The 23,121-nt window shown below is 44.8% G+C and overlaps 1 protein-coding gene across 3 annotated transcripts in view; it reads left to right on the top strand.

Annotated features, from left to right (window-relative positions):
• Window positions 1–23,121, top strand: part of LOC126094677 (Bloom syndrome protein homolog) — a 207,352-nt gene that overhangs the window by 19,152 nt on the left and 165,079 nt on the right. For all 3 annotated transcript variants that reach the window (XM_049909187.1, XM_049909188.1, XM_049909189.1), the window contains exon 3: window positions 1,643–1,795. In XM_049909187.1, coding sequence (XP_049765144.1) covers window positions 1,643–1,795 — 153 coding nt within the window. The remainder of the gene's footprint in view (window positions 1–1,642; window positions 1,796–23,121) is intronic.

Here is a 23,121-nt window from a genome sequence, read left to right on the forward strand (position 1 = left end):
TCGAACCACCACCCACAACAGAAGCGGGGTGTTGTCAAGACGTTAGCAGACAGAGCTAGAAATATTTGTGAACCTGAGTTGCTAGACGCTGAGATGGAACATCTCCACAATGCACTAATGAAGAACGGATATTCGTCCGCCGAAATAAAACGTGCGTTGAGGCAGGCACACAGAAATCATACTGACGTACAGGCTACTGCAAAATCTAAGGTTTTCCTGCCGTTTGTTAAAAATGTAACAGAAAGAATAGGGAGGATCTTGATGAAGCGGAATATTACCGTAATTTACAAGCCCACCAGGAAGATACAGGAATACCTTAAGTCTGCCAAGGATGCTCGCAAACCTTTGGAAAAAGCTGGAGTGTATAGGATCCCATGCAGCTGTGGTGATGTTTATGTGGGTACCACTAAAAGAACTGTTTCTAAACGTTTGGAAGAGCACAAGGGAAATTGTAGAATAGGAGAAACAGAACGATCAGCTGTTGCGGAGCATGCTTTCCAGCCAGGGAATCACAATATTCGTTTCGAGGAGACGCAAGTACTAGTGGCCACAAGCGGATACTACGAAAGGCTCTACAGGGAGGCAATCGAAATCGCTAAACACCCAAATAATTTCAACCAAAAGGAGGAGGGCGTGAAATTAAACGGTATATGGATGCCGGTGTTAAAGAAGATGTGTACCACCTGTCCACTACTGGGTGATGGCAACGGCGATCGACGGCAACGGACAGCGGCTAATTGCACTGATGTTTTCAAAACACGTGACGTCACACCGCGGCGCGGGAGCGTGCGGACACGGAATTTAGCGGCAGTCAGTAGCGAGCCAGTGGGTGTGTTGGACCTTTCATCGACCTACGGACCCCCTTGAAGATGTCTCCCGCAGTCGGAGGCGAAACGTTGGGAATTGAGACAAAATTCATCAACCGACCACGGCATAACAGCCCGGATAATTATAATGGACATTGCTGTCAGGGTTCCTCCGATCCATAATCCATAGGTAGCGGTCATCTACTGCAGTAGTAGCCCTTGGGTGGCCTGAGCGAGGCATGTCATCAACAGTTCCTCTCTGTATCTCCTCCATGTTTGAACAACACCGCTTTGGTTCATTCCGAGACGCCTACACACTGCCCTTGTTGAGAGCCCTTCCTGGCAGAAAGTAACAATGTGGACGTGATTGAACCGCAGTATTGAGCACCTAGGCATAGTTTGAACTACAGACAACACTAGCTGTGTACCTCCTTCCTGGTGGAATGACGGGAACTGATTGGCTGTCGGACCCCCTCCATCTAATAGACACTGCTCATGCATGGTTGTTTACATCTTTGGGTGGGTTTAGCGACATCTCTGAACAGTCAAAGGGACTGGAACAATCAAAGGGACTGTATCTGTGATACAATATCCACAGTCAACATCTATCTTCAGGAGTTTTGGGAACCGGGGTGATACAAAACTTTTTTGATGTGTGTATATTACAGCCTGCATGGACCATGATAAGTGCTTGAAAATGACTAACAGTCGAAAATAGCTCGTAGCACAGACAATAAATTGTTACAACCTGTTTGGATCATGTTTTCTTTCTTATTATATATAGCTTTATTTTATGTTTCTGATTAAAAATTGTGTTTATCATTACATTTCTTCAGGTAGTGAAAAAGATAATGAGAATTCAGGAAAGGTGACAGTATCGGAAAAAGAATGTGTCACATCATCTCCCGCAGATAGTGATGAAGTAATAACAAAAGGAAGTGTAAGGCAAAGGAATATAATTCAGAGTGACGAAGAAGATGATGGTAAAGGTAAAGAGGCATTATTTTAGCTGTGCAATCCACTTAAATGTCTCAGTAATGGTTCCTTGTAATTACTTATTTTCAGCACTGAACTGACTTGTATCATTCTCAAAAAGTTAATTGTTCCTTATCATCCTTTATGCAGAAACATCCTTGGTCACTCATGATCACCAATCTGTAAGTCTGGAAAATTTTGCATTTAGTGTACCGTATTTACTCGAATCTAAGCCGCACTTTTTTTCCGGTTTTCGTAATCCAAAAAACCGCCTGCGGCTTAGAATCGAGTGCAAAGCAAGCGGAAGTTATGAAAAATGTTGGTACGTGCCGCCACAACCAACTTCTGCCGTCGAATATATGTAGCGCTACGCAGGCAATTTTGTAGGCACAAAGATAAATACCGGCGCCAAAACCTCTGCGTCAGTAAATAATTTTTTTTAAAAAAGTGAAAGACGAGGTTTTTTTCTCCGCCGCGAGATTCGACCACTGCATTTTCATACATTATCCAACGAAGTAAATACATATTCCGTATTGTTCATCTTCGAATGTAGCACAATTTCAGTGTACTACGAAAATCTGACCGGCAAGACTGTTTGGGATGTTTGTCAATATGGCCAACTCTACGTTCTGAATTTTTTCCTATCTGTGAGAAGAGATGGTTGCTAATAGGAAACTGATGAAATTTGAATCACATACAGTATTCTCTTCACCATAAGAATAATACGAATATAAACATTTTGCCATGTATTCTTTCGTGTTTGCTGCTATATCATTTAAATCCTGTCTGCCTAATAAACCACGAAACTAGAGTGAGACAACAGCAAACGCGGAAGAATATATGTATCGTCTCATGTTTATATTCGTAATATTCTTATGCCTAATAGTGATACAGCCAGAAATGAAGCACGACAAGTGACTTAGATTTTTAAATCTAAGATGACTCTAATTTCTGTGCAGAATTTGATGTAATAAAGAAGCGGCCGCAAAGATTTTCAAACGGAGAAAAATTTTCGCCTAACTCTCGTTCAGAACATGTTCTATCATACGCAGTATATTATTTGACTCTTGTTGATCATTATCAAAGAAAGCAGCAGTGTAAGTAACAACAAATAGCAGTCTTGTCATTGTTTCGCTTATGAGACGATTCCTCTCTCTTCTTTTTATTGTACGCGGCGGTAGCGCGCACAAAAGCAAGCCATGCCGCGACAGGCCGTAAACACGCACTATCAGAATGCGACTGACACAGTGCAGTAATACATTTTCAGCTTAAGAGTGAAGCAAACACCTATAACAAAGAAAACGGCATTTATCAGATCAAAGCAAAATAAGCAATCGATTCAAACCAGACGAAGCACGTGAAAAAGGAAGGCTACCCGTATAAATACAGACGGAGCGCCTGACGCATAGCAATGGCTACTTGGTAAAGCTTAACTGCTAAGCTTACGACTGGAACGAAACTACTGTAGCTGTATCGTCATTCATTCGACCTAAATTGTGTCTCATATTACAATGGACCAACTTCGTTTCGATTTGGAGGTGCGGCCTAAAACTTTTCTCTCCCCTTGAATTTCGAGTCTCAAATTTCAGGTGCGGCTTAGATTCGGGAATTTTTTTTTTCCTTTATTTCGAGTCAAATTTTTCAGGTGCGGCTTAGATTCGAGTGCGGCTTAGATTCGAGTAAATACGGTAGCTGAATAACAGGGAATCAGAGACAAATTGGTTCTTGCCTTTTATGTTACTGGTACATTAAGAAGTGTAATAAATTGTTCAGTATTACCGTGCGTGCAGATTTTGATGATGTGCTTCAAATGTAATGAGTTGCCATGTAGCATGAGTCAGTTGTCTAAACTGTTTGTAGGAAGTATGCAGAGGTTAAAGAATTCTACTACACCTAATCACTTGAGTCATTACAAGTAAATCTTACACATTTACATTTAAGTTAAGCTTGTAGGGCTCTGACAATTGACTTCTACAAGAATCTTGTGTAATAGATAATCATATAAAGTGATATGCAAGAGATATGTGTTGACAGAATATTAAACCTTGAGGGAAATAGGTATTTTTCGTAAAATTACTGCATAATTAACAGAAACATAACATGTATACATGGTGGGGGGAGGGGGATGGTGAACACTCTACAAATGGCACAAAAAAGCTGAGATCAAGCAATGATGTCCCTAAAACATTACATCTCAAAGTGGGATGATTGCTTCAGTTATTCACATTGATTCCATAGCCCCTCCTCCTTCCCCTCCCTCACCCTTCCATTCAGTGGTGGACTAAAATGTTAATGTATGTTATTTTAGTCTTTTAAATTTTCACAAAGAATTGTTAATTGAAAGTTAAGTTTTTTATAATTTCTCTAAGTCTGCATTGTTCTTCCATCACCACTTTCTCAAGGTAAAAGCTGTACCTATTTATCAAAAGGAGAAACTTGCTGTAGCAGTTAATTATTCCATCCACTAGAAGTTTAATCTAAATAACTATTTTTTAACTTTCAGTGCAAGAGCATCTATTCTTTGAAACAGTAAAATTTTAATTTTTGTGTTGCATGTGTTGAGTAGGAATTACGAATTCATTGTACGAAGTTTTTTAAAGTGACAATATTATGAAAAGGAAAGTTGCTACTCACCATATATCGAAGATGCTGAGTTGCAGATAGGCACAACAAAAAGAATGTCACAAATTAGATTTCGCCCAGTATCGATACATACACACACACACACACACACACACACACACACGACTGCAATCTTTGGTAACTGAAGCCACACTTGCCAGAGACTGCAGTTGTGTGTGTGTGTGTGTGTGTGTGTGTGTGTGTGTGTGTGTGTGTCTTTTGTCTATTTTTGACGAAGGCCATACTGGTCAAAACCTAATTTGTGACAGTCTTTTTGTTGTGCGTATCTGTGAATCAGCATCTCCGCAATATGGTGGGTAACAACTTTCCTTTTCATGATATTGTTACATTCCATCATGGATTTTCCAGTGTTTGTTTTATAAAGTGAGATAGTTACAGTCTACTCATATTTATTTTGTTTCACTGCTCTAGGCCTGTCAGCAATTGACTGCTATGTAGTGGATGCAGCAAGTAGTTTAATTAGGGTGCAGGGGAGGGAGTTGGCAGTGGATAAGTTCTCAGAGATCTCAATGAGACACTCCCTTTTTCCCACTGAGTTTGTAGCAGGGATAGGCTAATAGATGAGTGGCAAGGGAAGATTTATAGACATCAAGTACTGTTACAGAATGCCAGAAAATAATTAAACAGACTAGGAAGAGTATAATTGTGAGCATGAATTAATTAAATTTGTGAACTGGTCGTTGGTTGAGTTCAGTTCCCAGTAAGTAATCATAATAGTGAAAATGATATGACTGCCTTTAAAATATCAATAATTGCAGTGTTTATAACTAAAAAATTTAACTGGCGCTCAAGATAGCACTCTTAGCTTGTAATGTAGAACATTTACTTGCTGTTCTTGCTCCCAAGCAACATGTGTGCTATAAATTTACCTCCACTTGAAAGACTTCAGGGCCTTTCTGATGAAACTAAAACTACTTGAATTTCTGTTTGCTGGGAAAGTGCCAGCGTGATGTTACAGGGTGTCAAGTGAAGGAGTCCCTGTTTCAAAATTAAATATCTGGAAAACTAAGACTGATAGACAAATGCAGCAAATGGTATGTTTATCATGAAAGCTGTAAGAATCTTATACAGAAATTTCAAAATGTCTTAATTTGAAAAGCTGCTTACAGATGGCACTGTATTCGCAATACGTAGTGCTTATAAATAGTGCACTGTAGCTCAGAGTGATCAGTTCCTCTGTTGACACCTGAAAGTAGGTTAGTGTACCAAAGGAAGGTGTTGAAATCACATTTTCCATTGTGTATCATGTTGTCATACACAATTTAATGTTCCAAAACAATGTAATGTGAAAACTATTTGCAAGCGCTTCATGAAATTCCAATGAATAGGTAGCGTGCCTGATAATCTAGCGGGGGGAAGTCAGCCCCAGGCAGACTGTAGTTAATCTCATGTTGCCACAGTTTCTGGAGGTATTCAGCAAAATCCAAAGAAAGCCATCTGAAGAGTTGCAGCAGAAACTGGTCTGAAGCATTCCACCATACATAAAATACTGAGATAGATGTGCACGTGTTTCCATTCAAAATCCAAAGCCACAAGGTCATACCTGTATGAACTGTGCGACAGAGTGCCGACTTTGCAAACTACATTCTCACAATGATTGATAATGAAGGATTTGATGGTGGTTGTATCTGGTTCACAGATGAAGTGCACTTCCACTTGAATGGAGTGGTGAGTAAAGAAAACAGGCTATTTTGGTATTCTGGTAATCCCTGTTTGTATGAACTGAAACCACATTTATTTATTTATTTATTTATTTATTGTTCCGTGGGACCAAATTAAGGAGTAGTCTCCATGGTCATGGAACGAGTCAATACATGGAATTATAACACGATAATAGAAGCAGATAAAAAGTCTTAAGTTCAAATAAAGAAAATCAACAATGTAACACTGGAATTTGCTTAATTGTTTAGCTCTTCCAGGAGCTCCTCGACAGAATAAAAGGAGTGAGCCATGAAGAAACTCTTCAGTTTAGACTTAGAGTTTGGGCTACTGCTAAGATTTTTGAGTTCTTGTGGTAGCTTATTGAAAATTGATGCAGCAGAATACTGCACTTCTTCCTGCACAAGAGTCAAGGAAGTGCATTCCACAAGCAGATTTGATTTCTGCCTAGTATTAACTGAGTGAAAGCTGCTAACTCTTGGGAATAGGCTAATATTGCTAACAACAAACGACATTAAAGAAAATATATACTGTGAGGGCAATGTCAGAATTCCCAGCCTATTGAATAGGGGTCGACAAGAGGTTCTCGAACTTACACGACATATAGCTCGAACAGCCCGTTTTTGAGCCAAAAATACCCCTTTTGAATCAGAAGAATTACCCCAAAAAATAATACCATACGACATAAGTGTATGAAAATATGCGAAGTAGACTACTTTTCGTGTTGAACTGTCACTTATTTCAGATACTGTTCTAATGGTAAATAAAGCAGCATTTAGTTTCTGAATGAGATCCTGGACATGGGCTTTCCAAAACAGCTTACTATCTATCCGAATGCCTAGGAACTTGAACTGTTCCGTCTCGCTTATAATATGCCCATTCTGTCTGAACAAAATATCAGTTCTTGTTGAATTCTTAGTTAGAAACTGTAAAAACTGAGTCTTACTGTGATTTAGCATCAAATTATTTTCCACAAGCCACGAACTTATTTCATGAACTACATTATTTGATACTGTTTCAATATTACACACAAGATCCTTCACTACCAAGCTGGTGTCATCAGCAAACAGAAATATTTTTGAATCACCTGTAATATTAGAAGGCATATCATTTATATAAATAAGAAACAGCAGTGGCCCCAGCACCGACCCTTGGGGAATGTCCCACTTAACAGTGCCCCATTGGGACTGAACATCACTACCACTCTCAATATTGCGGAAAATTACCTTCTGCTTTCTGTTCTTAAAGTAAGAGGCGAACCAATTGTAAGCTACTCCCCTTACTCCATAATGGTCCAACTTCTGCAGTAATATTTTGTGGTCAACACAGTCAAAAGCCTTCGTTAAATCAAAGAAAACACCTAGTGTTCGCAACCTTTTATTTAATCTGTCCAAAACCTCACAGAGAAAAGAGAATATAGCATTTTCAGTTGTTAAACCATTTCTAAAACCAAACTGTACATTTGACAGCAAATTATGTGAATTTAAATGCTCCAGTAACCTTGTATATACAACCTTCTCGATAACTTTAGCAAACACCGATGGCATAGAAATAGGTCTAAAATTGTCAATATTATCCCTGTCTCCCTTTTTACAAAGTGGCTTCACTACCGAGTACTTTAATCGGTCAGGAAATCGACCACTCCTAAAGGAAAAGTTACAGATATGGCTGAGTACTGGGCTAACATACATAAAACAATACTTCAGTATTCTGCTAGATACCCTGTCATATCTATGAGAGTTCTTGGTCTTTAGTGATTTAATTATTAACTCAATCTCCCTCTTGTCAGTCTCATGGAGGAGCATTTCAGGTAACAGTCTCGGAACACTTTTTTCTAAGAGCGTTATGTGATTCCCTGTTGGGACTAGGTTTTTATTTAATTCACCTGCTATATTCAGAAAGTGATTATTAAATACTTTACATATACGCGACTTATCAGTAACATGGACATTCCACTACGCACTGATTCTATATCCTCGACCGGTCTCTGCAGACCAGCCACTTCCTTTACGACTGACCATATGGTTTTAATTTTATCCTATCTGCATACCACATACTTTTTGCCTTCCTAATAACATTTTTAAGCACCTTACAATACTGTTTGTAATGGGCTGCTGCATTTAGATTTTACCTGTTTCTAATGTTTTGATATAATTGCCATTTTGTTCTACAAGATATTCTTATCCCTCTAGTCAGCCACCCAGGCTGCCTGTTTGTACTAGTACCCTGTTTTGAAGCTATTTATTTTCCCAAAGTTATTTTTTTGGGTTTTGGTATACAGCTGAGGGATTGTTGGTCCTTAATTTCATGCGAGAAATGGTCACTAGTGAATGTTATGTTGCAATTTTCAAACAGTTTGTCACAACAAAAGCTAGCTTTATAGGATTGACCAGGCACTGAGTAGGTCATGCAAGATGAGGTCAGACCACACACACCAAACAGGTGTTTCACTTTCTTGATGGATACTTCAGGAATAGAGTCATCGCATTGGATTATTGCAAATTTGCTGGTGCCAGGATGGATTGGGCTCCATATTTACCCTATCTGGCTCCTCATGCCTACTTTTTCTGGGCCCTGTTGAAAGACACTGTCTACTCGAACCATCCCACTATCTTGGACGAGCTTGAATTGGCAATCTGTGTGGCACTGGAATCCAATTCCTTTGAGACACTACAAGATGTGATGGCAAATTTCATTGTTTGATTGTGCCATCTTTGTACTGCAAGTGGTGGACATCTTGAAAAGACTACAAATAACCTTATAGATCGGGCAGTTGCAAGGGGGGGGGGGGGGGGGGGAGAAAAAAAGTGTACATACTGTGAAGAACGTTCAAACAATTTAAAATCAGAGATGGTAAAATAGTTGACGATAAAACTGAGTGGAAGTCCAAATCTGCAAAAGCTGTTTATTATGTTTTCACTGTATGACAACCAGTTTCATACCCTGGAAGTATATCTTCAAGTCATATCTGTTTATAGAATAAAATTACATAAGTAAAAGCACAAGTAGTCAACATAATCTACAGAACAAAGTAGACAGTAAAGTGATGTACTCACAAAACTAATACTTCATGTGCCACAAATTCCTAGCTACAAGTATGCATAAAAACATGTCACTCCTTGGTAAAACCTTGGGTGAAACAGCAGATGGGCATCCAGTCTGAATCCTGCATGACGAGTAATACATATCCAAGACACAGTCAAATGAGAAGCCTGGACAGTACATGAAAATCCACGTATGATAGGATAAAGCCTATAAGCACAAACATTGCTGAATGAATGTAATGTAAATTAAAACACTGCTTATGGTATCAGTAGAGTATAAAAGAGAAGAAACCTACCATTGTCAAAATCCACCAGAGAAACAAAGAATTAAAAGACACATGATTCTTGGAGTCATCAATATACTAAAATATATTGGCATACGTCAAATAGTACTACAGATTACAGTGTAATTGTGATTGCAAAGACTGCTTGCAAAGGACAAGTTTAATTATGCACACTGATACTGTATGAGATGCACAGTGTTTTATCATCTTTTCAAATTACGGTATTTCATAACTTTTGTATAATCTATTTATAAAATTCTCACAGCCTCCACAATAAACATGCTTTTTGTTGTACTCATCTGTCGATTTTAGTTTTCGAGATACTAAATTTGTAAACTGAGGACTTCTTCACTTGACATCCTGTGTAAGTGTATCCTAGTATTGGATTATAAGCCATTTCTAAAGAGAAGAAATAAACAGAATATCTCCTTCCTTCATTTAATTTATATTCAACTGTAATTTTCCCTACAAGAGTTCAGGGAAGCAGCACCACACCAATAGACAATGTTTTCATTTAAGTCTCAGTGTGAAAGCAGATTGGAATGAGTTAAATCTCAAGGCTCTGTGTGTTAAGTATAAGGAGGTGACTGATTCATTAAATTTCCTCATCTACAAAAGAGATATTGATTTCACCCATAACAGATTTTGGGCACTCATCTCATTATCAGAATGATCCTCAACATGGTTGAAAATAATTGACAGCAGTGGCACAAACACAAAAATAAGTAAAAGAGAGCAGCATTACACTGTCAAAAATGTTTTCAAGCATATTTGATATAAATATAAAATCACAATGACACATTAAAACACACCAGCATACAGCGTATCACTCTCAAAACATAAGCAAATAGTTTTCATACTGTAAATTATATACATTATACAAAGTACTCATTGTACAAATGGACACTTGGTCTAAACCTGAAGTATGTCTCGCAAATAAGAATATTAATATTTGTGTCATTAAAATGAATTGTACAGATGGAAATCCAGTACTATAAAAAGAAGAGATGGGCGAAAGGTGGAAGAAACATACACAGGGACTATATAAAGGAAGGAAACTTGAAGATTGAGAGACCTGCCAGAAAGTGCTAAGTGAAGAGTCAGAGCTCCTAAGAATCTTAAAAAAGATTAAAGTTAAAAGAATTTTTGAAATAGGAACCATGAATGTACAGACAATGTCCAAAACTGGTAAGAGAGATGAAAGAGAGAAATATCGGTATACTACTAACCATGCAAGAAACAAGATACAGTAACAAAGATACAGTAGTCAGAAAGCTTCATAGAGCTGAAAGGAAAACCTGAAATGAAGAATAGGTCAGAAAGGATATTAACGCTGTTGATCTAAATAGGGAGCAAAAAGTATACATTAGTAAATGGACAGTAACAGGTAGGACCACTATGTGGGAGGAGCTTCATGACACACTGACAAATGAAGATAATTGTAGGCTCCCCCTGCGGGTTCGGGGGTTAGAATAGGCCCGCGGTATTCCTGCCTGTCGTAAGAGGCGACTAAAAGGAGTCTCACATGTTTCGGCCTTATGTGATGGTCCCCTCTCGGGTTTGACCTCCATCTTTCTAAATTATTCCGAAGAGCGAGCCAAGTGGGGAAGGGCGCCTTACGTGGTGCACTGTATCCATCGTGCATTGAGACCTTTAGCCGGCTTTTTCGTCGTTGCAATGGTGTCCCGCTCGTTTTCCATCTCTTGGGCGAGGATACGTCCCTGGGTGCGATTCCCACGCTGCACTCTGCAGTGTTTCTTTTAACTGCGACGATGACCTTGGACAGTTTTGCACCTAAGATCCAGCACGGTAGCCAGTCCGTTGTGGTGGGGCCGCCATGTACCCTCTTGGTTGTAGCCCCCTGACAACACAGGGATCGCTCTACTGATGCCTGCGCCGTTAACTCCCCACGTATGCCAAGGAGTAGATGCCCGTCTCCCTGGGGCATCAGGACTCCCGGCAATGGACATCCTGCCAGGTGGCTATTGCTGCGGCTGGGTGGCGCCCGTGGGGAGGGCCCTTGGTCAGAGTAGGTGGCATCAGGGCGGATGACCCGCAATGAAGCGTGGTACATCGTCTCTCGCTGGCGGCCAGCCGCCAGCAGTCTCTAAGCGTTCTCGGGCTCAATTTAATGCTGAAAAGTACAATCCGAAAACGTTCCCCTCTCTGGCCACGCTGTGGGAGGAGCGTAAGTCTCAGGATGGAGGTAATAGTTATTCGCCCCGATTCTTAGTTTGTGCGAGAGCTGATGGGGAGTCTTTTCTCTCCACAAAGCCTCAGTTCTTCGTCGATCATTTAGAGGACAAGTTTGGGGAGGTGGAGGGCTTGTCAAAAATGCGCTCTGGATTGGTCCTGATCCAAATGGCATCCTCTGCCCAGTCACGACGGTTGCTTGCTTGTGACAAGTTGGGGGATGTTGCTGTTACGATCACGCCGCATAAGAGTTTAAATATGGTTCAGGGAGTTATTTACCATAAGGACCTTCTTTTGCAGTCTGATGACGAGCTGCGCGCCAACTTAAAGCGCAGGGCTGTTCATTTCGTCCGGCGCGTTCATCGGGGTCCGAAGGAAAATCAGATAGCTACCGGTGCCTTCATCTTGACCTTCGAGGGTGATACGTTACCGGAAAAGGTCAAGGTGATGGTCTACCGATGTGACGTCAGGCCCTATATTCCTCCCCCGATGCGGTGCTTCAAGTGCTGGAAGTTCGGCCATATGTCTTCCCGCTGCACTTCCAGCCTCACATGTCGAGATTGCGGACGCCCGTCTCATCCCGATACTCCATGTGCCCCGCCTCCCATCTGTGTCAACTGCAGGGAGCACCATTCACCTTGCTCGCCTGACTGCAAAGTCTTTCAGAAAGAGCGCAAAATTATGGAATATAAGACCCTGGACCGGCTGACCTATACTGAGGCCAAAAGGAAATATGACAGACTCCATCCTGTGAGAATGACATCTTCTTATGCAGCTGCTATGACAACTGTGCTAGCCCCATCAGTTTCGAGACTTCCAGCCAGCTCGATAAGCAGTAAGACTCCTCCTGCCCCCTTGCCTGTGGGGGGCTCTACCCAACCGGTTGCTCCTGCACCACCTACCTCAGGAGCAACCTCCTCCCACCCGTCGGGGACGTCCGTCCCCACTTCTCAGCCGGAGAAGCGTCTAACTTCTTCGGCTACTCTCGCCCGTAAGAGTTCCCTTGGGACCCTTCCTTCCCAGGGTTCCACCAGCGGGAAGGATGACGGCCGCCAGTGGCATAAGTCCTCACCAGCGGCCGGGCGTAGGGCTTCACGATCCTCCTCTGTCCCGGAGACTGAATCGGTGAAGCCTTCCCAGCCGGTGCAACCCAAGTTTCAGCGAGAGAAATCCAAGAGAAAGACCTCTAAGGCCAAAGAACTTGCGGTGGCGCCAACCCCACCGCACCTTTCGCGCTCTGCGTCTGAGGATGCAGTCGAGATTCTAGAGTCCGCTGAGGACCTTGATCTCGCTGGTCCCTCAGACGCCATGGATGCCTCTCGTACGGGTACTGAATCGGTGGCAGTGAGTGACCAAGCGGCATAAATTGCCTTCCCAGTCCTTTCACGCCTTTCTCAGCCATGGACAATATCATCCTCCAGTGGAACTGCGGCGGTTTTTTCCACCATCTAGCTGAGCTCCAACAACTTATCAGCCTTCACCCTTTCTTCTGCATTGCTCTTCAGGAAACTTGGTTTCCAGCAATGCGAACCCCCGCCCTCCGTGGCTATCGGGGTTATTATAAGAACCGGGCAGCATATGAACGGGTGTCGGGTGGCGTCTGCCTCTATGTCCTTCACACTCTGCACAGCGAGTCTGTCCCTCTCCACACACCTTTAGAGGCTGTCGCTGTTCGGGTGTGGACGCCACAGGCTGTTACCATCTGCAGTCTTTACCTTCCACCGGATGGTGATGTCTCGCAGCATGTCCTGGCTGCGCTGATAGCCCAATTGCCGCCACCTTTCTTGCTATTGGGCGACTTCAACGCCCATAACCCTCTGTGGGGTGGGTCAGTGGCAACATGTCGAGGCGCCATCGTTGAGCATTTATTGTCGCAGCTCGATCTCTCGATTTTAAATGATGGTGCCTTCACACACTTCAGTGTGGCGCATGGCACATACTCCGCCATTGACCTTTCAATATGTAGCCCTAGCCTCTTACCGTCTGTCCAATGGAGTGTGCATGACGACCTGTGTGGTAGTGACCACTTTCCGATCTTTCTGTCACTACCACAGCGTCACTCTTCTGGGCGCCCTAGCAGATGGGCTATGAATAAGGCTGACTGGGACTTGTTCTCCTCCACTGCCACTCTTGAGTCTCTCTCTAATGACGACATTGATGCGGTGGTTCAATCGGTCACCACCGGCATCGTTACTGCCGCCGAATCTGCCATTCCCCGTTCTTCTGGGTCCCCTCGGCGGAAGGCTGTGCCTTGGTGGTCGCCTGAGATCGCTGAAGCGATTAAAGATCGCCGGCGGGCGCTCCAGCGTCACAAGCGACATCCCTCCTTAGACCACCTTATCGCCTTCAAACGGCTGCGTGCGCGGGCCCGCCTCCTTATCCGCCAAGGCAAGAAGGAGTGCTGGGAGCGGTATGTGTCCACCATTGGCCTCCATGTCACTCCTTCGCAGGTCTGGGCCAAGATTCGACGCGTCTACGGCTATCGGACCCCTGCCAGCATCCCTGCGCTCTCACTGAATGGAGCAGTTTGTACTGACTCCGACGTCATTGCCAATCGCTTAGCAGAGCATTTTGCTATGAGTTCCGCTTCTGCGAATTACCCCCAGGCCTTCCGCTCCATTAAAGAGCGGATGGAACGTCGGAGCCTTTCTTTTCGCACCAACCACCCAGAATCTTACAATGCTCCATTCAGTGAGTGGGAATTTCGCAGTGCCCTAGCTGCTTGCCTGATACCGCTCCTGGGCCAGATGGCATCCACTGTCAGATGCTGAAACACCTTTCAGTGGACTGCCAGCGGCGCCTTCTCGATCTTTACAACCGTCTTTGGGTCGAGGGGGTGTTTCCGTCGCAATGGCGGGAAGGCGTTGTCATCCCTGTTTTGAAACCTGGAAAGACCCCTCTGGAGGTGGACAGCTACTGCCCCATTAGCCTCACCAACGTTCTTTGTAAGCTTTTCGAACGGATGGTGAGTCGGCGCTTAAATTGGGTACTGGAGTCTCGGGGCCTTCTGGCTCCGTCTCAGGGTGGGTTCCGGAAAGGCCGCTCTGCCGCCGACAATCTGGTGAGCGTGGAGTCGGGCATCCGTACTGCCTTTGCCCGCCGTCAGCACCTGGTCGCTGTCTTTTTCGACATGCGGAAGGCGTACGATACGACATGGCGTCATCACATTCTTTCTACGCTTCATGGATGGGGTCTTCGGGGCCCTCTGCCGATCTTTATCCGTAATTTCCTGTCATATCGTACCTTCCGCGTGCAAGTCGCAGCCTCCTATAGTTCCACCCACGTCCAGGAGAACAGTGTGCCACAGGGTTCTGTTTTAAGTGTCTGCCTGTTTTTAATAGCCATTAACGGGCTTGCTGCGGCCGTGGGAAATTCTGTCTCTGCTTCCCTGTATGCTGACGACTTCTGCCTTTATTACAGCTCTACTGGCATTGCAGCTGTTGAACGTCAGCTACAGGGCGCTATCCGTAAGGCGCAGTCTTGGGCTGTAGCGCATGGGTTTCAGTTTTCGGCAGCCAAGACCCACGTTATGCATTTCTGCCGGCGCCAAACAGTCCATCCTGAGCCGCGGCTTTATCTTGCCGACGAACTCCTTGCTGTAGTGGAGACCCACAGGTTTTTGGGGGTGGTTTTCAATGCACGGTTGACTTGGCTGCCTCATATCCGGCAGCTTAAACAGACGTGTTGGCGGCATCTAAACGCTCTGAGATGCTTGAGCCACACCCGCTGGGGTGCCGACCGCTCTACCCTGTTGCGGCTCTACCAGGCGTTAATCCAGTCCCGTCTGGATTATGGGAGCCTGGCTTATGGCTCAGCATCCCCATCTGCGTTACGGGTGCTGGACCCAATTCTCCACAGCGGGATACGCCTTGCCACTGGTGCTTTCCGCACCAGCCCTGTGGACAGCGTACTAGTGGAGGCAGGTGTACCTCCACTGCGGTTCCGGCGCCAACGTTTGCTGGCCGCTTATGCTGCCCATGTTCTAAGCTTGCCCGGGCATCCAAATTATCGTGTCCTGTTCCCGCAGTCAGTCGTCCATCTGCCAGACCGTCGGCCCCGGTCGGGTTGTCCGATCGCCGTACGCGTCAAGGAGCTTCTCTGCGGGCTTGGGTTTTTCCCTGTTCCACCTCCTTTCCGGGCGCCTCTGCGTACACCCCCGTGGTGTGTTCCTCGCCCTTGCCTTCGGCTCGACTTGGCACAGGGCTCGAAGGACTCGGTCCCCCCAGAGGCCTTCCGCCGCCGCTTTTATTCCATCCTGGCCACGTATCAGGGCTCTGGAATTGTTTACACCGACGGTTCGATGGTTGCTGGTCGTGTCGGGTATGCGCTAACTCTAGGAGACCATTCCGAACAACGGTCCTTGGCGGCTGGCTGCAGCGTTTACACTGCTGAGCTAGTCGCCATCTTTCGAGCCCTAGAGTATATCCGCTCCTGCTCAGGTGAGTCCTTCGTTATCTGTAGCGATTCCCTGAGCGGTTTACGAGCTCTCGACCAGTGTTTTCCTCGTTCTCGTCTGGTGATGGCTATCCATGAGTCCCTGCATACTCTTGCGCGTTGCGGCCGCTCTGTGGTCTTTGTGTGGACCCCCGGTCATGTCGGTATCCCGGGCAATGAACATGTTGACCGCCTGGCGAAAGAGGCCTCCCAGAGGCTGATTTGCGGGCAGTCCTCCGCCGAAAAGTTTTTGCGCTTTGGGACGCTGAATGGCGCGATCGGATTACACCCAATAAACTCCGTGCCATTAAGGGGACGATGACTGTGTGGCGGTCCTCCATGCGAGCCAACCGCAGGGACTCAGTCGTCCTTTGTCGGCTCCGCATTGGCCACTCCCGGCTAACACACAGTTATTTACTGCGCCGGGAGGACCCTCCTGTATGTCGCTGCGGGGCGGCTTTTACGGTGGCCCACATTCTGTTGGCCTGCCCCCTTTTAGCTGTGGTCAGGCAGACATTTGCGCTGCCTGATACGCTCCCTGCCGTTTTATCTGATGACCCTGTTATGGCTGCCTTAGTTTTACATTTTATTAGGGCAGGGAGTTTTTATTCTTTCATCTGAGTGTTTCTGTTTTATTTTATTTTTTGTGTTGATTCTGGCCTTTGGCCTATGATTTTAAACTGATCTTTTAATGTGTTTCTAAGTGGTTGGCTTTTCCTTTTTTATTTCTATGGTCAGCCAACCACTGTCACACTCTGTGTGGTTTTAGTTCGTTTTGTCTTGTCCTTGTCTCCGTTTCTCTTGTTCTGTATCGTCTGTGATCTATTCTGTTCCTCGTTTTTATTCTCTGTGGGTGTTCTTTGTATTTGGAAAAAGGGACCGATGACCGTAGCAGTCTGGTCCCTTTCATCCCCCAAACCAACCAACCAATTGTAGGCAATTATAATGCACAGATTTGAAGGGAGGGAGAACCAACATAAAGGAACAATGATGCAGTACCCAACACAACAGAGGAGAAACAGATGTTAATTTAACTGTGTTACAAACACAAAATCAAATAGATCACAATGCACTTCAGGGCCATATCGAGCAAGTAACTGATATGGACAAGCCCATGCACCCAATTGGACAAACATTAGAGAGATCATGAACACCAGGTCAGGGAGAACACAAGAACGGAATCAGTTCACAAGTTATTTTTGATTCCAGAGGCAGATGGCACACTAAAAGAACAACCAGAAACATCAAGATAGAGAAAGACAAATTATACTCATGATTAAAATAATTTTATGATTGTCGTTTTAGCAGATTGAGTGATAGGGCCATCATAGTTCTTTCTCGAGTGCCACATGCTCATTGTGTTGCTTATTGTGTAGGTACAAACAGAGCATTGTTAAGTGTGGCTGACTACACGCTGGCAACAATGACTCCTGCAACTGCAGTCAGTCGGTGGCAAAGTTATTTTAACTGGAGTGCAAAACATAATTGAGCCAAATGTGCAGAAGGAATTTTGACATAAATGAATGGGAAGAACGTTGTGAATCAGGCTGAATTATGAGGAAAGGAAGAAGAGGAACAGGAACACTAGTAGAGGCAGACAAGGACTGTGCAAGTGCAGTAGAAAACCACAGGAAAGCATGGACCAGCAAGAATGACCCAGACAGAAAAACTGGGGATTTTTGTACGCTTAAGGAAGGAAGTGACCAGAACAATAAGTCTGACCAGAGGACAGAGGCTTTAATACGAACTGGATGGGATTGAGAACAACTTTAGGGAAAACAAGAATAGACTTTTTCTTGGTAAACTTGAAAAGACTCTGAATATGGGGTAGTGAATTGTTTATAAGGGATAAAAAGGCAATTAGTATGAATGGAAACTATAGGATACTTGCAGAGTACTTTCATGACTCGCTGAACTGCAAACCACCTGGAGACGAGCCAGAATTTCTGCCAGACGTAGGAGGGAAAGTGTCATAACTTCCAACCAGGGATGCAATTGCACAAGCCACAAGTTATTTAAAGAATAATAAAGAAACTGGAAGTAATGGGGTAGTAGCCGAGATGATAAAATGGGAAGAGGACAAGGCAGTAGACAAATCTGTGGCACCTGGTGGTGTGGGCAACAATGGCTAAGAGGGCAGAGTTCACTCTGAGACGTCCACATTGACTGCTTCCTCAGAAACCACTGCCGGGCCCCCGAGAACAGAAGTTGTACCTTGGCAGACATGGGAACAGCAAGAGTGGGCACTCTGAGCCTGATTGAGATGGCGACGGTGGGGCAGTTGGTAGGTGTGGACAGAGCTGATTGGTGTGCCAGTGCGCCAAACCCCTCAGAGTGTTCGCTGTTGTAAGACACCATCGCCCATGGATGGCAACTACTGTGACTGGCACCCACAATGGTTTTCTTCCAAACATGCATGTCCATACATCTGTGCCCAGCAGCAAGCGGCTGGCAGGTCTGGTCCAGTGTTGTCGGCTGTGGGGTCATGAGATGAGAGTATGTGACTGCAGCCCATGGAGGAGCTCTGCTGGGCTACATTCATGGACAGGGGTTGACCAGTAAGTGCTGAGAAACAGAGTGAGGGCAGTCGTGGTGGTGGAAGTACTCACCACTTTCAACATTTGTTATTTAAATGTAGTTCACCATATGCCCCACTTCACTATTGGAGGAGGAGTGAAACAGTAGACTAAACAGGTGCTTGATGGCATTGGAGGTGCAGAACTGTTTGAAAGTCTCCACCATGTGTTGGGGCCCATTATCCAACATGGTGGTGCAGGGAAGCCATTCAGTGGCAAGTACACTATGTGACCAAAAGTATCCAGACACCCCCAAAAACATACGGTTTTCATATTAGCTGCATTGTGCTGCCACCTACTGCCAGGTACTACATATCAGCGACTTTAGTAGTCATTAGACATCATGAGAGAGCAGAATGGGGTGCTCCGCTGAACTTGTGGACTTCGAACATGGTCAGGTGATTGGGTGTCACTTGTGTCATACGTCTCTACGCAAGATTTCCACACTCCTAAACATCCCTAGGTCCATTGCTACCGATGTGGTAGTGAAGTGGAAAACCTGAAGGGACACATATAGCACAAAAGCGTACAGGCCGACCTCTTTTGTTGACTGACAGAGACCGCCGAAAGTTGAAGAGGATTGTAATGTGTAATACGAAGACATCTATCCAGACCATCACACAGGGATTACAAACTGCATAAGGATCCACTGCAAGTACTATGACAGTTTGGCGGGAAATGAGAAAACTTGGATTTCATGGTAGAGCGGCTGCTCATAAGCCACACACCACACCAGTAAATGCCAAAGAACGCTGCACTTGGTGTAAGGGGCATAGACATTAGACGATTGAACAGTGGAAAGACATTGTGTGGAGTGACAAATCATGGTACACAATGTGACGATCCGATGGCAGAGTGTAGGTATGACGAATGCCCGGTGAATGTCATCTGCCAGGGTGTGTGTAGTGACAACAGTAAAATAGAGAGGTGGTGGCGTTATGGTGTGGTCGTGTTTTCCATCGAGCCGGCTTGCACCTCTTGTTGTTTTGCGTGGCACTATTACAGCACAGGTCTACAGTAATGTTTTAAGCGCCTTCTTGCTTCACAATGTTAAAGAGCAATTTGGGGATGGCAATTGCATCTTTCAACACAATTGAGCACCTGTTCGTAATGCCTGGCCTGTGGCAGAGTGGTTACATGTCAATAACATCCCTGTAATGGACTGACCTGCACGGGGTCCTGACCTGAATCCTATTGAAAACCTGTGAGATGTTTTGAAATGCTGACTTCATGCCAGGCCTCACCAACCAACATCGATACCTCTCCTCAGTGCAGCACTCCGTGAAAAATGGGCTGCCATTCCCCAAGAAATATTCCAGCACCTGACTGAATGTGTGCGTGGGAGACTCCAACACCATATTGAATTCCAGCATTACCAGTGGAGAGCGCTACAAACTTGTAAGTCATTTTAAGCCAGGTGTCTGGATACTTTTGATCACATGGTGTATCTGGATGAGAGAATTGAGAGACGTGTCATTGATATTGGATGCCATGCTGATGACATATGAGTATTTAAAGTGAGAATCCATGACAATGAGCTACATAGATCTGAGAAAGGAGCCAGCGAAGTCCAGATGGATCCAACTCCAGGGGCGATGAGTGATGGGCCAGGGGACGAAAGACTGGGGTGCAGGTACCTGGTGCCGAGCTCAAGCAGAGCAGTGGTGCACTGTGGCCTGCACATCTTTATTCAGTCGTGGCCAGTATGCTTGGCACATTGCAAGGACCTTCATCCACAGCATAACCCAATGGAGTAGGTGCAAAACATAGGGGCACAAGTAGGTTAAATGATAAGATAGTGAATACCTTCTTCTGTGTCAAGTAGAACATGGGAGACAAGGGGCAAATGGTGGGAGAGATGAACCCAGGCCCAGAGCTCAGGGTTGGCAGACTCTGAGAAAGAAGTGGGCCACCCATGAAGCACATAGTTTGTGACACACCACAAGACTGGATCATGGCAGATGTCTGCAGCAATGTGAGTAGCTGTAATGGGAAACCCATCCATAGCATGCCATCGTTTCTTATAGATGTGAAAACAGGAGATCTCCTGTTGGCCCAATGCTGGGTCCGGGTCTGAGTTCAGACAAGAAAGGTCATCCACATTTTTTGTTGTGCTGTGGGCTTGTATTTGATAGTATAAACGTAGGAGCTGAGGAAGAGCACCCAATGCTGGAGGTGTTGTGTAGCCCACTCTGGAAGCTGAGAGTAGGACCCAAAGAGAGCCAGTAGTAGCTTATGGTCTGTAATGAGAGTAAACTTGGTCCTGAAAAGGTAAACGTGGAACTTCTTAATGGCTAAGATGATCGCCAAAGTCTTTTCCTAGATCTGAAAATAGTTCTTTTGAGTGGGTGTCACTGTTTTCGATGCAAAGGCAATAGGCTTTTCTCTACTGTCGTCATTCCTGTGGGCCAGTACTATGCCAGTGCTGTATGGAGAAGCATCCATGGCCAAAACCAGTGGACGAGATGGAGTACATTGTGTAAGTCAGATCGCTGAGCTGTGTGAAAATATGTTCACAGGCAATTATCGACCTGCACTAAACACCCTTCTTCCAGAACTGGCTGAGCGGATAGATAATGTGGGTCAACTGTGGAAGGAAATTAGAATGATAATTTACCTTCCCCAGAAAAATCCTGCAGCTCCTGCTGGATTTGGGGCGGGGTAGAGTGTCTACAGCAGAAATGTTGCAGTTAGTGGGGTGAGTCCTGTCTTTGTTGAGCAAGTGGCCCAGGTATTCCACTTGCTTCTGAAAAAACTGACATTTGTGTAAGTGGCACTTGAGCCCTGCATAACTCAACATAGTGAAGATTGCACAAGTGGTTCTGATGTATAGTGCCTGTGACAGTTAGTTCGTCTTGATAGTACAAGCAGGAAAGGACACAATTAAAAGTTCCAGATATCTCTGGAAAATCGCTGGAGTGGAAGAAATCCCAAAGGGCAAGCGTCTTTATTTGTATAAGCCATAAAGCATTGCAATTCATCATCCAGGATGATCTGCAAATATGTGTCAGCAAGGTCTAGCTTAGAGAAATGTTCACCTCTCGATGCGGTGCACTTGTGCCTGAGCATTAATCATCGATTTAAGACCTCCATCCGGCTGGAAGAGCCACTGGATTTCTTGACCACCACCAGCTGCACGTAGGCTATTGAGTTCTTGCTTAACAGCCACCCCTAAAGAGAGTGGAAGATGAGGTGCAGCATTCAGACGTAAGGAGATACGAGCTGGCAAATCCGTTGTGCACCCAGGGTCGGTTTCAAACAGAAGCACGAAGGCAGCAAAGAGGTCGTCTAGTTCCTGGAAGGGAACCAGTAGGAGACAGCTCGAAACTCAGCAGTGATGGAGAAACCTAGCAGTGAGAAGGCACTGAGATCAAAAATGTTGCCAGCTGAGTAACCATCAGCAACAAACAGTTGTCAGGTGGATGACCTGTTTGTATGTAGTGTTAATCATGAAACTGATCTTGGAGAGAATTGAACTGGCGCCATAGGCAAGCAGCATACAGGAGGGTGGGGGCAAGTCGGGGGAACTAAGCATACATGTGGAGGTTGATCAAAGAAACAGTAGCTCCTTTGTCTACCGGGAAGCAGATGTCCTTTGTTACAATTTTGAGGGTGATAAACAACTTGGAGGTGGAAGGATCACTCTGAGAAGCAACTGCCTTAAGTTCATGCACTGTCCTGTGAGGCATGTGGGGGATGGCTGTGTCGATGGTTGACAACAAACAGTGTGGAGATGCCCATCTTCCCCAAACCAGGGATCTGGACAGTCTGCATGTAGGTGCACCATGAAGCAGTCAGGACATGGTGGCAGATCCTGCTGATTACATCAGCAGAGTGTGACAGGCTGTTCAGAGGCCGTGGAGGTGTCTGAAATTGATGAATCACAATGCCAAAAGCTGGAAAAAGACTTACGAGAATTCTGCCCCTGAGGCGGCGGCTAGATCGGTGCTACCTAAGGCTGCGCCATTATGGGTTCATTTGTAGCATGTGTGATCTCAAAAGAGTGTGTGATTTTCAAAATATCATCTAAAGGTTGGGTTGCCCAGTTTGAGGACTGCAGTACGAACTTCCGAATCAGAAGCCAATTTAACCATATCATTTCAGATTAGTGAATTTGCATATGAAGTTTTGAAAGCCAGGTTTGTGCAAGTGAAATTGCAATTTTGATTCAATCCTTGTAAATCTGTCAGTCATGAGTGGTATGACTGACCAGGCTGCTTGTAATATTGATGCAACTTGAGGCACATTGTGACCACATCGAATTATTTGAATAATAATTGGACAGTAACGAACACATCTCCTTGGACATGAGTGCAACCAGATTCGAGAGTGGAGCCAACTTCTTTAGCAAGAAAAATGTCTCCAGGGAAGTCCCAGAAAGGAAAAGTTATCATTGAAGAATGTGATCCAAAATGAGTGGTGACGTGCTGCTTCGGATGCTGCAAATACATGTCCAAATCCTCTTTTGCATCATTAAGTGGCGAAAATACGGGTGTGCTGCACTCTG

Source organism: Schistocerca cancellata, chromosome 8 (assembly GCF_023864275.1).
Source record: "Schistocerca cancellata isolate TAMUIC-IGC-003103 chromosome 8, iqSchCanc2.1, whole genome shotgun sequence".
Lineage (NCBI taxonomy): Eukaryota > Metazoa > Arthropoda > Insecta > Orthoptera > Acrididae > Schistocerca > Schistocerca cancellata.